The sequence below is a fragment of the Oncorhynchus mykiss genome, chromosome 2, assembly GCF_057628025.1.
Source record: "Oncorhynchus mykiss isolate SJ-2025 chromosome 2, ASM5762802v1, whole genome shotgun sequence".
NCBI classification, from domain to species: domain Eukaryota; kingdom Metazoa; phylum Chordata; class Actinopteri; order Salmoniformes; family Salmonidae; genus Oncorhynchus; species Oncorhynchus mykiss.
In genome coordinates, this window is record NC_143023.1 from 41,087,355 (window position 1) to 41,102,485 (window position 15,131).

Sequence of the window (15,131 nt, forward strand, 5' to 3'; positions counted from 1 at the left end):
TAAAAGTTTGAGGGTTTTAGGTGACAAGCCACATTGCTTTAGCCTCCTGAGGTTGAAGAGGCTCTGTTGCGCCGTCTTCATCACACCGTCTGTGTGGGTGGTCCAGTTCAGTTTGTCTGTGATGTGTATGCCAAGGAACTTGAAGAATTCCAACTTCTCTGCTGCGGTCCTGTCGATGTAGACAGGGGGGTGCACCCTCTGCTGTTTCCAGAAGTAGTCCACGATCATCTCCTTTGTTTTGTTGATGTTGAGTGAGAGGTTGTTTCCCAGGTACCACACTCCCAGAGCCCTCACCACCTCCCTGCAGGCTGTCTCGTCATAGCTGGTAATCAAGCCTACTACTGTTGTCGTCTTATAACTTGATGATTGAGTTGGAGGCGTGCTGGCCATGCAGTCATGGGTGACCAGGTATTTCAGGAGGGGGCTGAGCATGCGCCCTTGTGGGGCCCCAGTGTTGAGGATCAGCGGAGTGGAGGTGATGTTTCCTACTTTCGCCACCTGGGGGTGGCCCATCAGGAAGTCCAGGACCCAGTTGCACAGGGTGGGGTTCAGACCCAGGGCCTCGAGCTTAATGATTAGCTTGGAGGGTAATATTGTAGTAATAATGCTATTTTCAATCTATGTGATTGATGAAAAAACAAACTGTCAAATTCCCGAAGCTGTTAGGTCGTTATGTAGATTATTTATGACATGCATGCCACACACAGCCTAGCGGAATAATCTGTCTGGTAGTAAGAGCATGCAGTGCTCAACTGGTAGTTGTGTGGAGCAGCTCACAGAATTAATATGGCAAGACAGCCTGTGTGACTGACACTTACATTTTTTTTTATTTGACCTTTTTATGTAACTAGGCAAGTCAGTTAAGAACAAATTCTTATTTTCAATGACGGCCTAGGAACAGTGGGTTAACTGCCTTGGTCAGGGGCAGAACGAGCTCGGGCAATTGTGCTCCATCATGGTAAGTGCCATACACACACACACACATAAACAAACCGGTTCCACGATGAAGCTCCACCATAAATTAATATTAGAAAAGATTTCCCTGATTTCTCTGCCCAGGTTTTCAACAATATTATCTTTCGTCATGATTCGTCCAGTTTTAGCATGTGATTTGGCGCCATAGCCCAATGGTGGTTTTAGCTGAGTTATTTTTATGTTTTAATTGCGGGGGGGGCAATAGGGAGCAATACCATCATATCATTTACATAGTCACGATAGGACAAAGATTGACATCGGCCAACCCTAGATTACGTAACAAAGTAAACAGAAAAGCAACGCACAATAGGCAGCAGTTATACGACTATCTATGAAGAACAACATACAGATGTCACAACTCACTTGGTGCACTCACACCATCCCACAAGTCCACAGAGATATGGAGGAGTCCAGTTGTTGGGCAGGGCTGAGGTGTAGGAGCTTGCTCCCCTTTCTGCAATTGCTTGGAGACTGTGTAGTGTGAGACCTGGAGAGTCAGAAGGGTGTTTGGCCCCCTAGCAACTGCCATAGCTACTTCCTTGGCAATCAATAAGAGCCAGGTCACACAGGTCCGAGAGAGTTTGAGAGGTCAGTTTATGGTACCCATAGACTTTCAGGCACCACTCCTGGTTGGATGGGGAGTGGAGTGTGCAACTTGAAAGGGTTGTGAGGTGCTAGTAAGAGGCACTGTCAGGGAATTTGTGACACTATGCAACATTCTGCTAAATGTGGAAAGCTATGCTGTCATCAGTGTGCAGTTTATAATGTAGTCATTAACTTAGCGTGAGTGTATGCTTCCAAATGGCAGAATATAGGATATGTGGCAGTGTTGACTTAAAAAAAAAAAAAAAAAAGTTTTTTGGTGCCATTTCTATGCATGTCTGAAGTGTATTATTGCCTAAACTGCAGGTGTCTCCATTTACATTCAACCCTGGGTTGATTTTTCCTTGAGCGGATGTACGGAGAGAGGGAACATACTTATAAATAATGCGGCCTATTGACCGCAAGAATCCCAAACAGATATAGTATTTGACAAAAACAATCATTTCAAACCTTGATTACATTGCGATATGATCACATATGCCTCTCTATTTATGGGTGGGAATAGTAGTAAACTTCCTAAATTAAAATAACTTTTAGCTGATTTTTCCTTGTGATTTTTACAGACTTTATGCTATAAGGACTTGGGGGGGGGGGTGGACAAATAAAATCACCCGCTGGCCGAATTTGGCCTGCGGGCAGCCTTTTGGGATAACCCAGCTCTAGTCTGACAGTAATATAGTGAGGTGAACTGTTAGTCACAGTAATATAGTTTAACAATCAAGTTGAATTCTACCTCTTTAGGGCCTGCAAGGATATGTTTCAGTTTTGCAATGTTCTTGGCACAGAAAAGCAGTTGCCACATGTATTTTTCCACTCCTTATCTTTTATTTTGGATGTCAAATTGTGTTTGATGCTTCTCAGGAAGTCAAGAGCAGCCTTTTTTTCCTACTGCAGAGTAAAAATCATATGAGCCATGACACTTACTGTCTCAGTCTCTCAAAATGTGAATGGAATAGCACCTCAGTTTTATACATCCCTCAACAAAACCCTAGGTCTTTCTGTGAGGTTTGTTGTTTCATTTTCAGATGGACTAAACCCAGTTACTTGGAAGTACAGTGGGATATGCAGGTCCAAATTGTGTACAGTGTCTATGACTTAAGGAAACCACGTCAGAGAGGGAGAGATTCGGTGCGTCTCTTTGAGGAGAAGTAACTCTTGTCTGACTCAAATAGTTCCATGGCATACCACCTAATGGATATTTCTCTCCTTTCGTGAAAATATCTCCTAGCTATGTTTCCCCAGAGCGAAATGACCCCATTTTGTTCCTTTTCCCCCCGAACTTGGTGTCAACAATCGCTCGTCTGTTTCCCATAGGGCTCTCAGAACTGGTAGCAGTTAGGGAATTACTTTAATTTCCGAAAAGCGCAGAAAGCACTACCTCGTGCCGGGTCCTAATCCCTCTGAGCGATGCTTGTTTAGATGATGTCATGTAATGTTTTTCATTGAAACAGTCATTTTCTTTTCTTACCAAGCCAGAGGGGATGGAACCACAAGCGCTGGCTTTATCAGGACCGTAGTTAAATGTAGGCTAGTTAGTGACAGAGATTCCCAATATTAAGAGAATATTTTTTTATGAAGACTGTTATACATCACCATTGTCACGTGAGGTTATGATCTCACAGCTGGATGTTGAGTGGACTTCCTTTAAGTGAGTTGGGGACTGAAAAAAGGCAATCACCGCCTGACATTGGTCTTCTTGAGTAAGATCGGTCACTACTACTATAAAATGACTGCTGTGTCACGGTCTGAAACGGGGAAGCTATGTACACCAGAGGAGGTTGATGAAATTCCACTATATAAAGATCCCTGAATCCAGTCAACAGTAGTTCACTGTTTTGTTCGTTGGTGGCAGGGGTGGGATTTTACTTGATGCCTGTTGTGGCTTTCTGTGTAAGGTTAACTTAGTAGTTTACTGTATGCTTACGTATTAGAAGAATCTCAAGATGTTCCCGAGAGAGAAATAATTTGAAATTCCATCATTGGAGTTGGTATTTTGAAAGAGTGCATTTTCTTTTTCCAATTCCACGTCTTTCTAAATAACCCTGAGGATTAGATGACTTGCTCTGAGAGATACTGATTAACCAAAATAAGCAGCCTCTCATCCCTGACGTCACTTAAATTTGGAAGCCATTTAATTGTAAATAAATGTCCCATGTGGCCTATAGGTGAATCTATGATTCATTTGAACCATGTACCAGCACACACACTGACTTCAGGATTGGGTTGGGAAAAGGCTTGCCAGAGGGAGCTCAGTCAGCAGCCTGTTTCTTAACCTCTAGAGGGGGAATGGGTGGAAGTCATCCTGACTGTTCCAGGAAGAGGAGAGTCGGAAACCGTAATGTCTCCCTTGAGTATGAATAGTACTCCCAGTGGCTGTTGCAGTTCATGTGTTACCTTGCAAGATACTTTTTTTTTTAAAGAGCACCAGTCTCCCCACTGAACACCCACACACACCTTCTAAAGGTCTTATCTTGCTTGTCAGGGTCAAAGCTGTGTATGATGAGTGCCAAAGACCTGTGTAATGTTGTTACCAAATAACTACATAATAGGCTATGTTGGTGCCTCAGGTTTTTTTTTTTTTGCCACCAAGTGTTTAGGAACTCCAAGATTACTACAAATAGGGTGCCAAAGGGTCGGATGCATGAATATAATGTCCCTTGTGTGTGGAACACATTTTGAACTATATCCTGTCCCGCAAATGTTTTGTTGTCCACATTGATCAGGGTGACTGGCCTATAGTTGTTCACTAGATATTGTTAGCGCATAGATTTATTTTCTTATTAATAATAATATGCCATTCAGCAGACGTTGTTATCCAAAGCGACTTAGTCATGCGTGCATAAATGTTAGGTATTTGTGGTCCCGGGAATCGAACCCACTACCCCTGGTGTTGCAAGCGTCATGCTCTACAAACATAGCAACAGAGGACCATAGAGAAGCGCGCACACAAGGCTCCTTGTGATTGATGAGGTCTGGGAAAAGCATCTCAAATGGGCCAGAGACTTTGTTCCTAACTGGAAGCACAGATTGTAGGCTTTCATTTGTGAGTGTGCCAGTTATTTCCCTTCTTGTCATCCACTCCATCATTGAGCTCTACGGGTGGTTATGGACCATCGTTTGACAGAGCAACCACAGTTGGCCATAACAGAGTGATTAATGTGTGTTCGGATTTTGACCCCCAATTATATTCCTAGCGTGTACCGTATGTGCACCAGGTCATGTTGGCCGTACTGATAAGATACTTGGGCTCTTTCTAAAAAAATATGTATATTCTCCTTCACTGCACTGATCTGCAAGATTAGCTTCCACCATAGGGTTTCACCTGTCAACTAATTTACAATCAGTGCGGATGAAGGGGAGGAGATGAGAGTACAGGTTTTGAAGCAATTGAGATGGAGGTCGTGTTTTGTTTTTTCTTTGTTTGCTTTGCAGTGGAGCAGGTCCCTACAGAGGCCTACACCATCCCACTTTCGCAGGCCGAGGTAATACAGGAAGGAAGTGACGTCACTCTGGTCGCGTGGGGAACACAGGTGAGACGTGGAAGAAGGAGCCATGGGTTGATTCTACATACTTGAGCCATAGAGGAGATGGAGCTATATATCTATTTATGACTGTTCATGAGTCATGACCTTAGCCAGAAGTCATTGTTTATGGTATGGAGGCGGGCAGAGTAGGGACATCCGCATTACATCTTGGGACTTTGACATTTTTAAGCCGACACGGACGAGCCATGGATTACCTCCTATCTCCATCACAAGCCCACGCCTCTCAACAGGGGCTTTCTCACCAGGGGTTGGTGGTTTATCGTGTCTACACTGACGTCTCCGTTGGACCGATGCTGCTCCACAGTGTTAACAGTCCACGTCTACACAAGGCCTTCCATTGTCTTCAACTCCTGTCCCCCTGATTTATTTTCCTGAGGAGAGGATTATGGTCTCTATAGCACTCTTGGTGTCGTTGCCCCTTACAAAGATTATGCTAGCCCACTTAATGGGCTTAACCCACCCAGAGAAGGAGACTAATGTAGGTACAGCTGAAGAGCAGAGGGGGTCTAAGCCTGAGGGCCTGGAATAACTGGGAAATCAACTCCTTCAAAGCCGTCATTTTGCAAAGATGAAAAATCCACCCAAGTAGTCGAAATCGGGGCTTTTTAAAATGCCACCCCATTACTCCGGTAATCCATCAGCCCTCCATGGACGAGTGAAAAGAAAACAACTCACAAGTGGAGCGGTCGGAACCGCGCCTGGATCCTGCCGTGAAGGCCTGCTAATGAGCGTAACAGAGGGGTTCATTTTGCCAGTCCTGAAAATCCCTACTGTTATATTGTGAAGTTTCAGAGGACCGTTGGCATTTTATTGCGCACTTTAAACCTGTTCATATCTTGACAGAAGTACCAGGCTATATCATTGCTTCAACAATATTCAGTATATTAGTAGTCATCTCTAGCAAGGTTGACTAACACCAGAATATAATATTTATCTTTTTAATATGCCTATTGTAGACTCGTGTCTATATGGGCTAGAAGCCTATAGATTGCTGTGTTCCTTTTTTTTAATCAATTGCCTGTCTGATTTATGACTCATGACTATCACTCAAGACCCACACATTTAATAGATTTTATTCATTAACCCTCACACACATTCATAGACAAACTCAAAGCCCTGATGCACCGTTTAGGGATAACGATGGAGCCAGTATGTCCTGCTGTTAGATTGCCGGTGATTCACAGGCACAGCAGTCTAATCTGCCAATAAACATGGAGTCTATCCAAGCAACTTTCTCCGTTAGTCCAAACTGACTTGAAAGTTAATAAGGGGTGCTGTGCAGTGGTTTTCTGCTGACTCTAAAAGGGGTTCTTGATGTTATTATGATGTGTTCTAAAATCCATTCTGGATTAGAATGGAATACATGGCCTTGATCGCTGACTCCTGCCTTGCAGATTCATGTGCTGAGGGAAGTGGCCAACATGGCTCAGGAGAAGCTGGGTGTGTCCTGCGAACTCATAGATCTACAGACCATCTTGCCTTGGGACACTGAGACTGTTTGCAAGGTAAGACGCATGCTAGGCTATATACATTTCCCTACACACACACACACACACACACACACACACTCCGGGCTGGGTAGGTTACTTTCTAAATGTAATACTTTAGTTACTTGTCCAAAATTATTAGCAGTAACTTAACTTTTGGAATACCCAAACTCAGTAACGTAATCTGATTACTTTCAGTTACTTTTAGATTGCTTTCCCCTTAAGACATTAGACAAGACTCCCTCAAACATCAAAATAAAATTGTATTTGTCACAGGCTTTGTAAACAACCTTTGTAGACTAACTGTGAAATGCTTACTTACAGGCCCTTCCCAACAATGCAGAGAAAAATATAGAAACAATTATAGCACAAGGAATAAATGCACAATGAGTAATAATAACTTATATAAACTTATATAAACAGGGTAACAGTACCGAGTAGATGTGCGGTTCCAAGGTAAATATGTACATATAGGTAGGGGTAAAGTGTCTAGGCAGCAGGATAATTAATAAACGCTGGTACCAGCAGCATATGTAACGAGTCAAAATAATTAGTGTGAAAGATGGTCAATGAGGGTCCGTGCAGCTATTTGGTTAACTATTGATTAGTATTATGTCTTGGGGGTAGAAGTTGTTTAGGGTCCTGTTGGTTCCAGACTTGGTGCATCGGTGCCACTTGCCATGCGGTAGCAGAGAGAAAAGTCTGTCTTGAGCGGCTGGAGTCTTTGAAAATGTATAGGGCCGCCTTCTCACACCGCCTGGTATAGAGGTCCTGGATGGCAGGGAGCCTGGCCCCAGTGATGTACTGGGTCATACGCACTACCCTCTGTAGTGCCTTGCGGTCGGATGCCAAGCAGTTGCCATAGCAAGCGGTAATGAAGCCAGTCAAGATGCTCTCAGTGGTGCAGCTGTACAAGGATTTGCGGATCTGAGATCCCATGCCAAATCTTTTCAACTTTTTTATCCCATAGGCTGGGATCCGCACTATGCAGCTGAGGCAAGAGCGCATTTTTCACAGGCTGTCCACTGGCCTCAAAAATTATTGATATGCAGCTTAAACTTCTTCAATTCAACCATTTGCGTTATACATATCCAATTGTGAACAGCCATCCACAATTGCCACAATAAGTAAGGCGCAAATGGCTAAATGAGAGGGCAGCAGTGTGATTTACATCAATGCGCTATGTAGATATCAATAATATGTAGCCCGTAGGCTACATCACTGCTGTTGTCCTTGCCCTTAGAGTTTTTATTTTGTTTGTTTGTTCTTTGGATGCCGACAGCGGTTGCACTATTGGAAGACATGGCTTGGACAGTAGGCTACAAAATCCTATTCCTGCTCTTTTCCAACGATCCCTCAAACACATTTGGTGTGTCATCATAGTGGTCTCTGGTCAGACTTCCTCAGGCGGAACAAAAAACATGGCTGAGGATTATTTCTGTCTAATAAAACTCTTGTTGATTGGCTGGGCCTGGCTCCCCAGTGGGTGGGCCTATCCCCTCCCAGGCACACCAATGGCTGCACCCCTGTCCAGTCATGTGAAATCCATAGATTAGGGCCTAATTAATTTATTTCAATTGACTGATTTCCATATTTGAACTGTAACTCGGTAAAATCTTTGAAATTGTTGCATGTTGCATTTTTTTATATTTTTGTTCAGTTTAGTTGATGATCCCTGCAGTAGACTGTGTAATTTAGCACTTAAATTTCCCTTCAATGTGGCACAGAAACCATGTTATTTTTCTCTATAGTGCAGTTTCTGCCGTTCCTGATTGATTGAATTCCAACTTTATTCTCCCACAGCTGGTATGATTTCATTAGGGCTGTATTTCTACTTTGCCGCGCGATTAAAGTAACCGTAGCACTCACTCGTGTTATTATGTAATGGAGGAGAGAAACTGTTTTGTTAGCCTTTCAAAGTATTCTAATGATGTCTTGAGTTTAAAGTTATGGTCCATTCAAGCCTAGAGGAATGGGGGGAGAGGAGGTAAGCGAGGCCTGTATATTTTGTCCACATACAGTGCCTTCAGAAAGTATTTACACCCCTTGACCTTTTCCATATTTTGTTGTTACAGTCTGAATTTTTTATTTTTTTGTCAATGGCCTACACACAATAGCCCATAATGTTAAAGTAGAATTAAGTTAATAAAAAAATAAAAAAATGGAACAAATTAATAAAACAATGAAAGCTGAAATGTATTCAGTCAATAAGTATTCAGCCCATTTGTTATGGCAAGCCTAAATCATTTCAGGAGTTAAGATTTGCTAACAAGTCCCTTGATAAGTTGCATGGACATTAATATATTTTTTAATGACTACCTCATCTCTGTACCCCACACATACAATTATCTGTAAGGTCCCTCAGTCGAGCAGTGAATTTCAAGCACAGATTCAACCACAGACTAGGGAGGTTTTCCAATGCCTTGCAAAGAAGTGCACCTGTTGGTAGATGGGTAAAAAAAGAAGCAGACATTGAATATCCCTTTGAGCAGGGTGAAGTTATTAATTACACTTTGGATGGCATTAATGCACCCAGTCACTACAAATGTACAGGCCTCCTTCCTTACTCAGTTGCCTGAGAGAAAGGAAACCATTCAGGGATTTCACAATAAGGCCAATGATGACTTTAAAACAGTTATGGAGTTTAATGGCTGTGATAGGAGAAAAATGAAGATGACTCAACAACATTGTAGTTACTCCACAATACTAACCTAATAGGCAGAGGGAAAAGAATGCCTGTACAGAATACAAATATTCCAGAACATGCATCCTGTTTGCAACAAGGCACTTAAGTAATACTGCAAAAAAATGTGGTGATGCAATTCACTTTTTGACCTGTATACAAAGTGTTATGTTTGGGGTAAATCCAATATAACAAATTACTGAGTACCACTCTCCATATTTTCAAGTACAGTGGTGGCTGCATCATGTTATGGGTATGCCTGTAATTGTTAAGGACTGGGGAGTTTTTCAGGAGACAAAATGTACGGAATAGAGCTGAGCACTGGCAAAATCCTAGAGGGGGAAAAAAATCAATGGCAAGACCTGAAAAATGTCTCTCTAGCAATGATCAACAACCAATAATGGGCAAATGTTGCACTATCCAGGTGTGAAAAGCTCTTTGAGTCTTACCTAGAAAGACTTACAGCTGTAATCACTGCCAAAGGTGCTTGGACAAAGTATTGACTCAGGGGTATGAATACTTATGTAAATGAGATTTCTGTATTTCATCTTTAAAATACCTTTGCAAAAATGTCTGAAAACAACATGTTTTCACTGTCGTTATGGGGCATTGTGTGCAGATGGGTGAGGGGCGGAAATAAATAATAATATCTATAGATAGAGATATCTAAAACAACAATGTGGAATAAGTCAAGCAGTATGAATACTTTCTGAAGGCACTGTATTTTGTCACCTCCCGAGATGTGCCAATGCCATGCATTTTAAATGGCCCACTTCAAACGTGCCACATACGGTTTTGTTGTGAACGTGGCAAGCCGCTGGTGACTCGATACCGGATTGATTTTTATATTGCCTGTTTTATCATGCAATTTGAAAGTCCCTCTGGTGAAGCACATGACACAGTTGGTAAGCTCTGCGAGGCCTGGTGCTGCCAAGTAAATCTTATAACTGACAGTTAAGGCACACGATGAAAATTGTGGTCACAGGCCGGTAATTTAATAGGGAGCCCAATTGGAATCGGTGGCATATATTATTATTTTCTTGGCACCAGGGGCGCTTCAAATGAAGTGAGCAACAGTCTGTTATGGGCTGTTTGTTCAGAGACAATTTTCTCAAATAAACGGGGTGATTTTCAGCATCGGCCGCTCCATTAAACCGGCTCTATGAAATTGAATAGTGTGTTTATATACCGCTTATGGTTCTCGGGGGCAAGGCCTCCGTCTTCACCTTGCCAACAACACTTGTCTTCCTCTCCACTGTTTTCTCTCTTCTCCTTCAGCTAAACGTGTTGTGGATTATCTGTCCTCACACCTTTTTTCCATTTCCCCTTTCCTTGCCAGTTTATAGCCTCCTATCTCCTCATTCTCTTATTACGTATTCTTCTGTTTTCTCTTGAATTATGTCCTCACTCAGTCCTATAGCCATAAAATTCAAATGCCGACAACACTGCCTGGGAATGTGTTGTCTCTCATCCTCAGTGTCTTGCCCTATGTGACCCATGTGGCATTATTTGAAGGTTGAGTAGAGAACCTTTTAATCATGCAATTAACTGGAGAGGATGAATTAACCACAGGCGAAATAATCCCCATGTTCTTTGTACCCGATTTTTGTCATGAATGCAACGTTAAAATATTTTGTTTTATCTTTTAATAAATCTGAAGCATAAAGAACTTTATGTTCCAGATGTCAAATTAGGAACAAATGCGGGTCTCTGTAAAAATGATGTTTTCAGACAGTGGGGCCAGCTAATGAAAACAACCCTGACATGAAATAGAATATTGTCTCCTTTTTTGCACGAAAGGTGGGTTAGTGGACAGGGAAATGGGGTTCCGTTAACCAGAAATGGCTATGCTGAAGTACTGTGTTTTTAATTTTTGTCTGTCTTAGCAGTGCATTTTTTGGTCACAACGCACAATAAAACAAATGCCCCATGTTTCAGTATCATCATTCCCACCTGTGGTCTGCCTCTACAATGATTGTGTGTGTGTCTTGGTGTGAAGACTAGACACAAGTATTCATCCACTGAGTGAAATAATGGATTATTTTTGTTTTATACTCCTGGCGTCTTCGTTGGGAAGTGCTTGCTGCTGAGCGGTTGAATGACAAGTTTTGACCAGTGTAGGTTCCCTTGGGCGCTACAATGTATAGCACATGAAGGTTGCCTTTGAAACGAGTCTACCTTTTCCATATTTGCATTTGAAGAGCAAGCTGATTGTACTCTCATTGCACAGCAATTTAGGGGGGCATAGCTGCCTGACGATAGGGAAAATATTTCACTTTTATGGTTGGTTTTACTAACCCATATTGAATAAATCCAAGAGTAACAGAGAACTAAAAATGTTATTTCATTAGCATTGACGTAACTGGGATTTCAGACATCAGGCCAGGACTATCGAGTCTGAGTGGAACCTTTTTAAATCATATGAACTGCTGTCCAGGAATATGTCTACAAAACTAAATTATCATTCATCCTACCTAAAAATGCAATCTAGTCCAGGTCCCTGCTTAATCTCTGTGAAACAGACCCCTTATGTGTGCTTACGCTACTCTTTCTGTCAACTCTCTGACTACCCAGAATCCTCCACTTCCAATCCTAAAGTAGGCCCTATATTCAAAGGTTAGGTGGAGAGTGAGGTCAAACCTTGGTGCCCCTGGTCACCCTGACTGACTGCAGACTGACAGAGGGCTAGCCCTGAGTGAGCCCTGCCTGCCTGCCCTGGCTCTGTGGCTAGAACTACTGCTGATGCTGAGCCTTTTACAGACACTGGGGCATTCACGCAAGGCAGCTATGGCAGGAATGTCCACATGCATTTACATTTAGCATTTTTTTGTATATTGTTTCAGGGTCAGCCGGCCCTACAAGTGTTTGGGGCACAATTGTCACAAACCTCTTCTCTCCTTCTCTTGACTCACCCTACTACTGAGCTCTCTGACAGACCAGCTATTTTAGATTTACAGGGGACGACTGTGGCCAGAATTACACAAGTCACACAGCCCTCTCTCGCCTTAGATCTTTTGCTACTAAAGGGGCGATGTGACATTTCATGAAAGGATTGCTCCGAGGAATAACTCTCAGAGCATTGTGACCTCAATCTTCATCCTGTTCCATCTGAGTTGGCTTTCTCCGTTGTGACTTCCTAGGATTCATTATGTGCCAGTCTATATGCTGAGGTAAGGGGGGGGAAATGGCACAATTGGAACCATCAGACGCTAGTAAATAGTATTATTCTCTGATCCATTGATTTTGATTGTCAGTGCTGTTCTTGGCTTCAAGTACATGTCAGAAAGAATTCAGTCTGCTTTTTAATTCAGTGGTTCGCTTGATCTCCAGCGTTTCCAGGAATACCTACGTGCTTTCACATCGGCTTGCATTAAATGGGTGATAGGCTCATGAGCAGACGGAGTGTGTGTACACACACGCTCAGCTTGTTGGTCTATGGACGCACATCCAAACACGGACGCACATTCAATTAGGACTTCATATACATCTATGAGTCACAGTCGGCTCCTGCGTCTTTCAACAGCGGACATCCATGCCCAGATTGACCACGATGTCCATTATGAGTCAGTTCTTATCTCTTTGAGCCTGGTGGGTCTTTATAGAGGAGTGTCCGTGTGTGTCTCTTAGTACATGTGATCATTAACACGATAGCTCTGGGTTTCCTGTTCCCTCCATCCGGAGCCATCCACCCCGGTGGTAACCGGCGGCGACACAGGGATCTAAATATACAGTCAAGTCTCTTGTTGACAAAGGGAATAGACAGAAATTGCTGTAGAAATGGAGAGAAACTGTATTTTGTCCCGCTGTCTGCGGCAGTCCAGTAAATGTAATAGTCGTTCATTTAAGGGATAAACAAAATGACTGGTTTGGCCCTGCCAGACCCACAGGCTCAAATGATATAATGTGGAAAGTTTCCCTCTCTCTTGCTCCTGGGTCAAAAGCCAGTGTGGTAATTTATTTAAAAACCCATATCATCCTCTTTGACAGACCTTCAGTCTTGTTGTTTTGAGTTGCCTACATCTTAAGTGCTCTTGAGCTGGCTTTTGTGCAATCTAATTTTGATCCGACATTTCTACCTCATTGTACAGCTCATTGTCCATATTCAATACTTAGTCCAGATTCGTATTAGTGCCTAGTCAGTGATTCAGAGCCATTTTCCAGGCCTGGTCAGACTCCGATCTGGTCAGTGTGAAACCGCCTTTTGAGGGTGTGCAGTCAGTAATAGAGCGGTGGCTCAGTTAGCAGTGATTTGGAGATGGCTCTTCCCATGCCGCACAAACCAGACCCGTCAGCCAAAAGGCCTGGGAGCTGGAAGACCTTGAGGAGCTCAGGCCCTCTCCCTACAATGAACCTCTTAATACTTTCCACCCATACCTTCAGCTCTCTCCATTGAAATATAGCTATTTTGACTGCTTCGTCCTCATGACACACAATACCCTTCCAGACTGGGTCTTTCCAAAGCAAAGAAACTAGCTAACATGATCAAGATGTGGCTCGGGCTCATGCTTTGAGGTTCCAAGCTCCATGCGCGCAGGTCCACTCTAAAATGCATCGGAGGAAATTCACGCTAAACCTATGTATTTGTTTGATTTTACAGTGAGACTTGGAAAGGCGTTTTGTACCCCGGCCCTAGTCCGTGCGCTAGGCGTCTGGAGGGTTCATGCTCAATTCTTTAGTATCTGGACGGCAGAGTTCATGTACTGTTTAATTTAGTTCTGTCCTCATTGCCTTAAGTCAGTGGGTTCAAAGAATTTTTTTAAAGACTTCTTCTCAGGCTCATTTTAAGGTCACTAAAGCGCTGATGAAATAAGTTGTTCCACTATGAACAACCAAGATTAGCTTATTTCACCTGGGATTGCTCTCACAGCAGAGGGCCATGGAGCTGACATTATAATAAGATGGCATATCCCTTTGGTCACGGCTGGGAAATGCTATTTTAGAAATCTCCTTGTCTCCCATCTCTCCTCACACTTGGTCATGGTCTGTTAACTCTTTCTTAGTCATCGATATCCCCTTTTACTTGACTTCTTTTACCTCTCTTGGCCTCACTTGCTTACTCTCCCCTCTCTCAACATCGCTATTGTTATCGCACACAATATTTCTTCCTTTTGGCATTTGTCCTCCTCTCAGGCAGCAAGTCCATGCTGGTTTGGGAGTCTGCAAGTCCTATCTGCTCCCATAAAACACACCGTTCCCATTTCCCCAGCCCCAAACTCGGCACACATTCCACATCATATGGTGTCCCTTAATGACCCCTGGAAATTGTGTGTGTGTGTGTGCTCACTTCTCCCTCCTCTCCAGAAATATGTACGACTTTGCCAAAGAAAAGCCAGAACACCCACTGTAACAGAGCAAAAAGTAAAGAAGAGAGAAGACTTAACCGAGACCACTGACTTTCCGCAGCATGGAGGAAACTCCTCTCCTTCACCCTTCTGCTACCTCAGAGCACTGCTGCCACAGATGGAGATTGCTGCTGGTGTGTCCTATTTGACAAGTAGAAAGGGATGTGTAAACATGAAACAGAAATATGTTCTCCCTGTCTGCTCTGAGTGGTGTGGGCATAGCGTGTTTTCTGAACTTGGTTACCCGAGGGGCTGGTGTTCCCGGCACTTCACACTGAGGGCTAACACCTGCCATGGTAACAGAGATGTGTTGGCAGGTGCTGGCTGGCCGTACCCTGTTTCATTAGTTTATTCAAAGTTCACCGGAAGTGGAACATTTAATTTGAAAAGCCCCAGGGTTGCATGGGTACTTAAAGGCGTGGATATAAAAGTTGTGATTGTCACTACAGAAGCTGTATATTATCCATAGTGGATTACCATCACAGTCACTCCATTT

At 43.1% G+C, this 15,131-nt stretch overlaps 1 protein-coding gene across 1 annotated transcript in view; it reads left to right on the forward strand.

The window, feature by feature from the left end:
• The window catches only part of LOC110489877 (2-oxoisovalerate dehydrogenase subunit beta, mitochondrial), a 74,823-nt gene that overhangs the window by 20,547 nt on the left and 39,145 nt on the right, over positions 1-15,131 (forward strand). The window contains exons 7-8 of the mRNA XM_021562836.3: positions 5,011-5,108; positions 6,518-6,628. Of these exons, the coding sequence (XP_021418511.1) occupies positions 5,011-5,108; positions 6,518-6,628 (209 nt within the window). The remainder of the gene's footprint in view (positions 1-5,010; positions 5,109-6,517; positions 6,629-15,131) is intronic.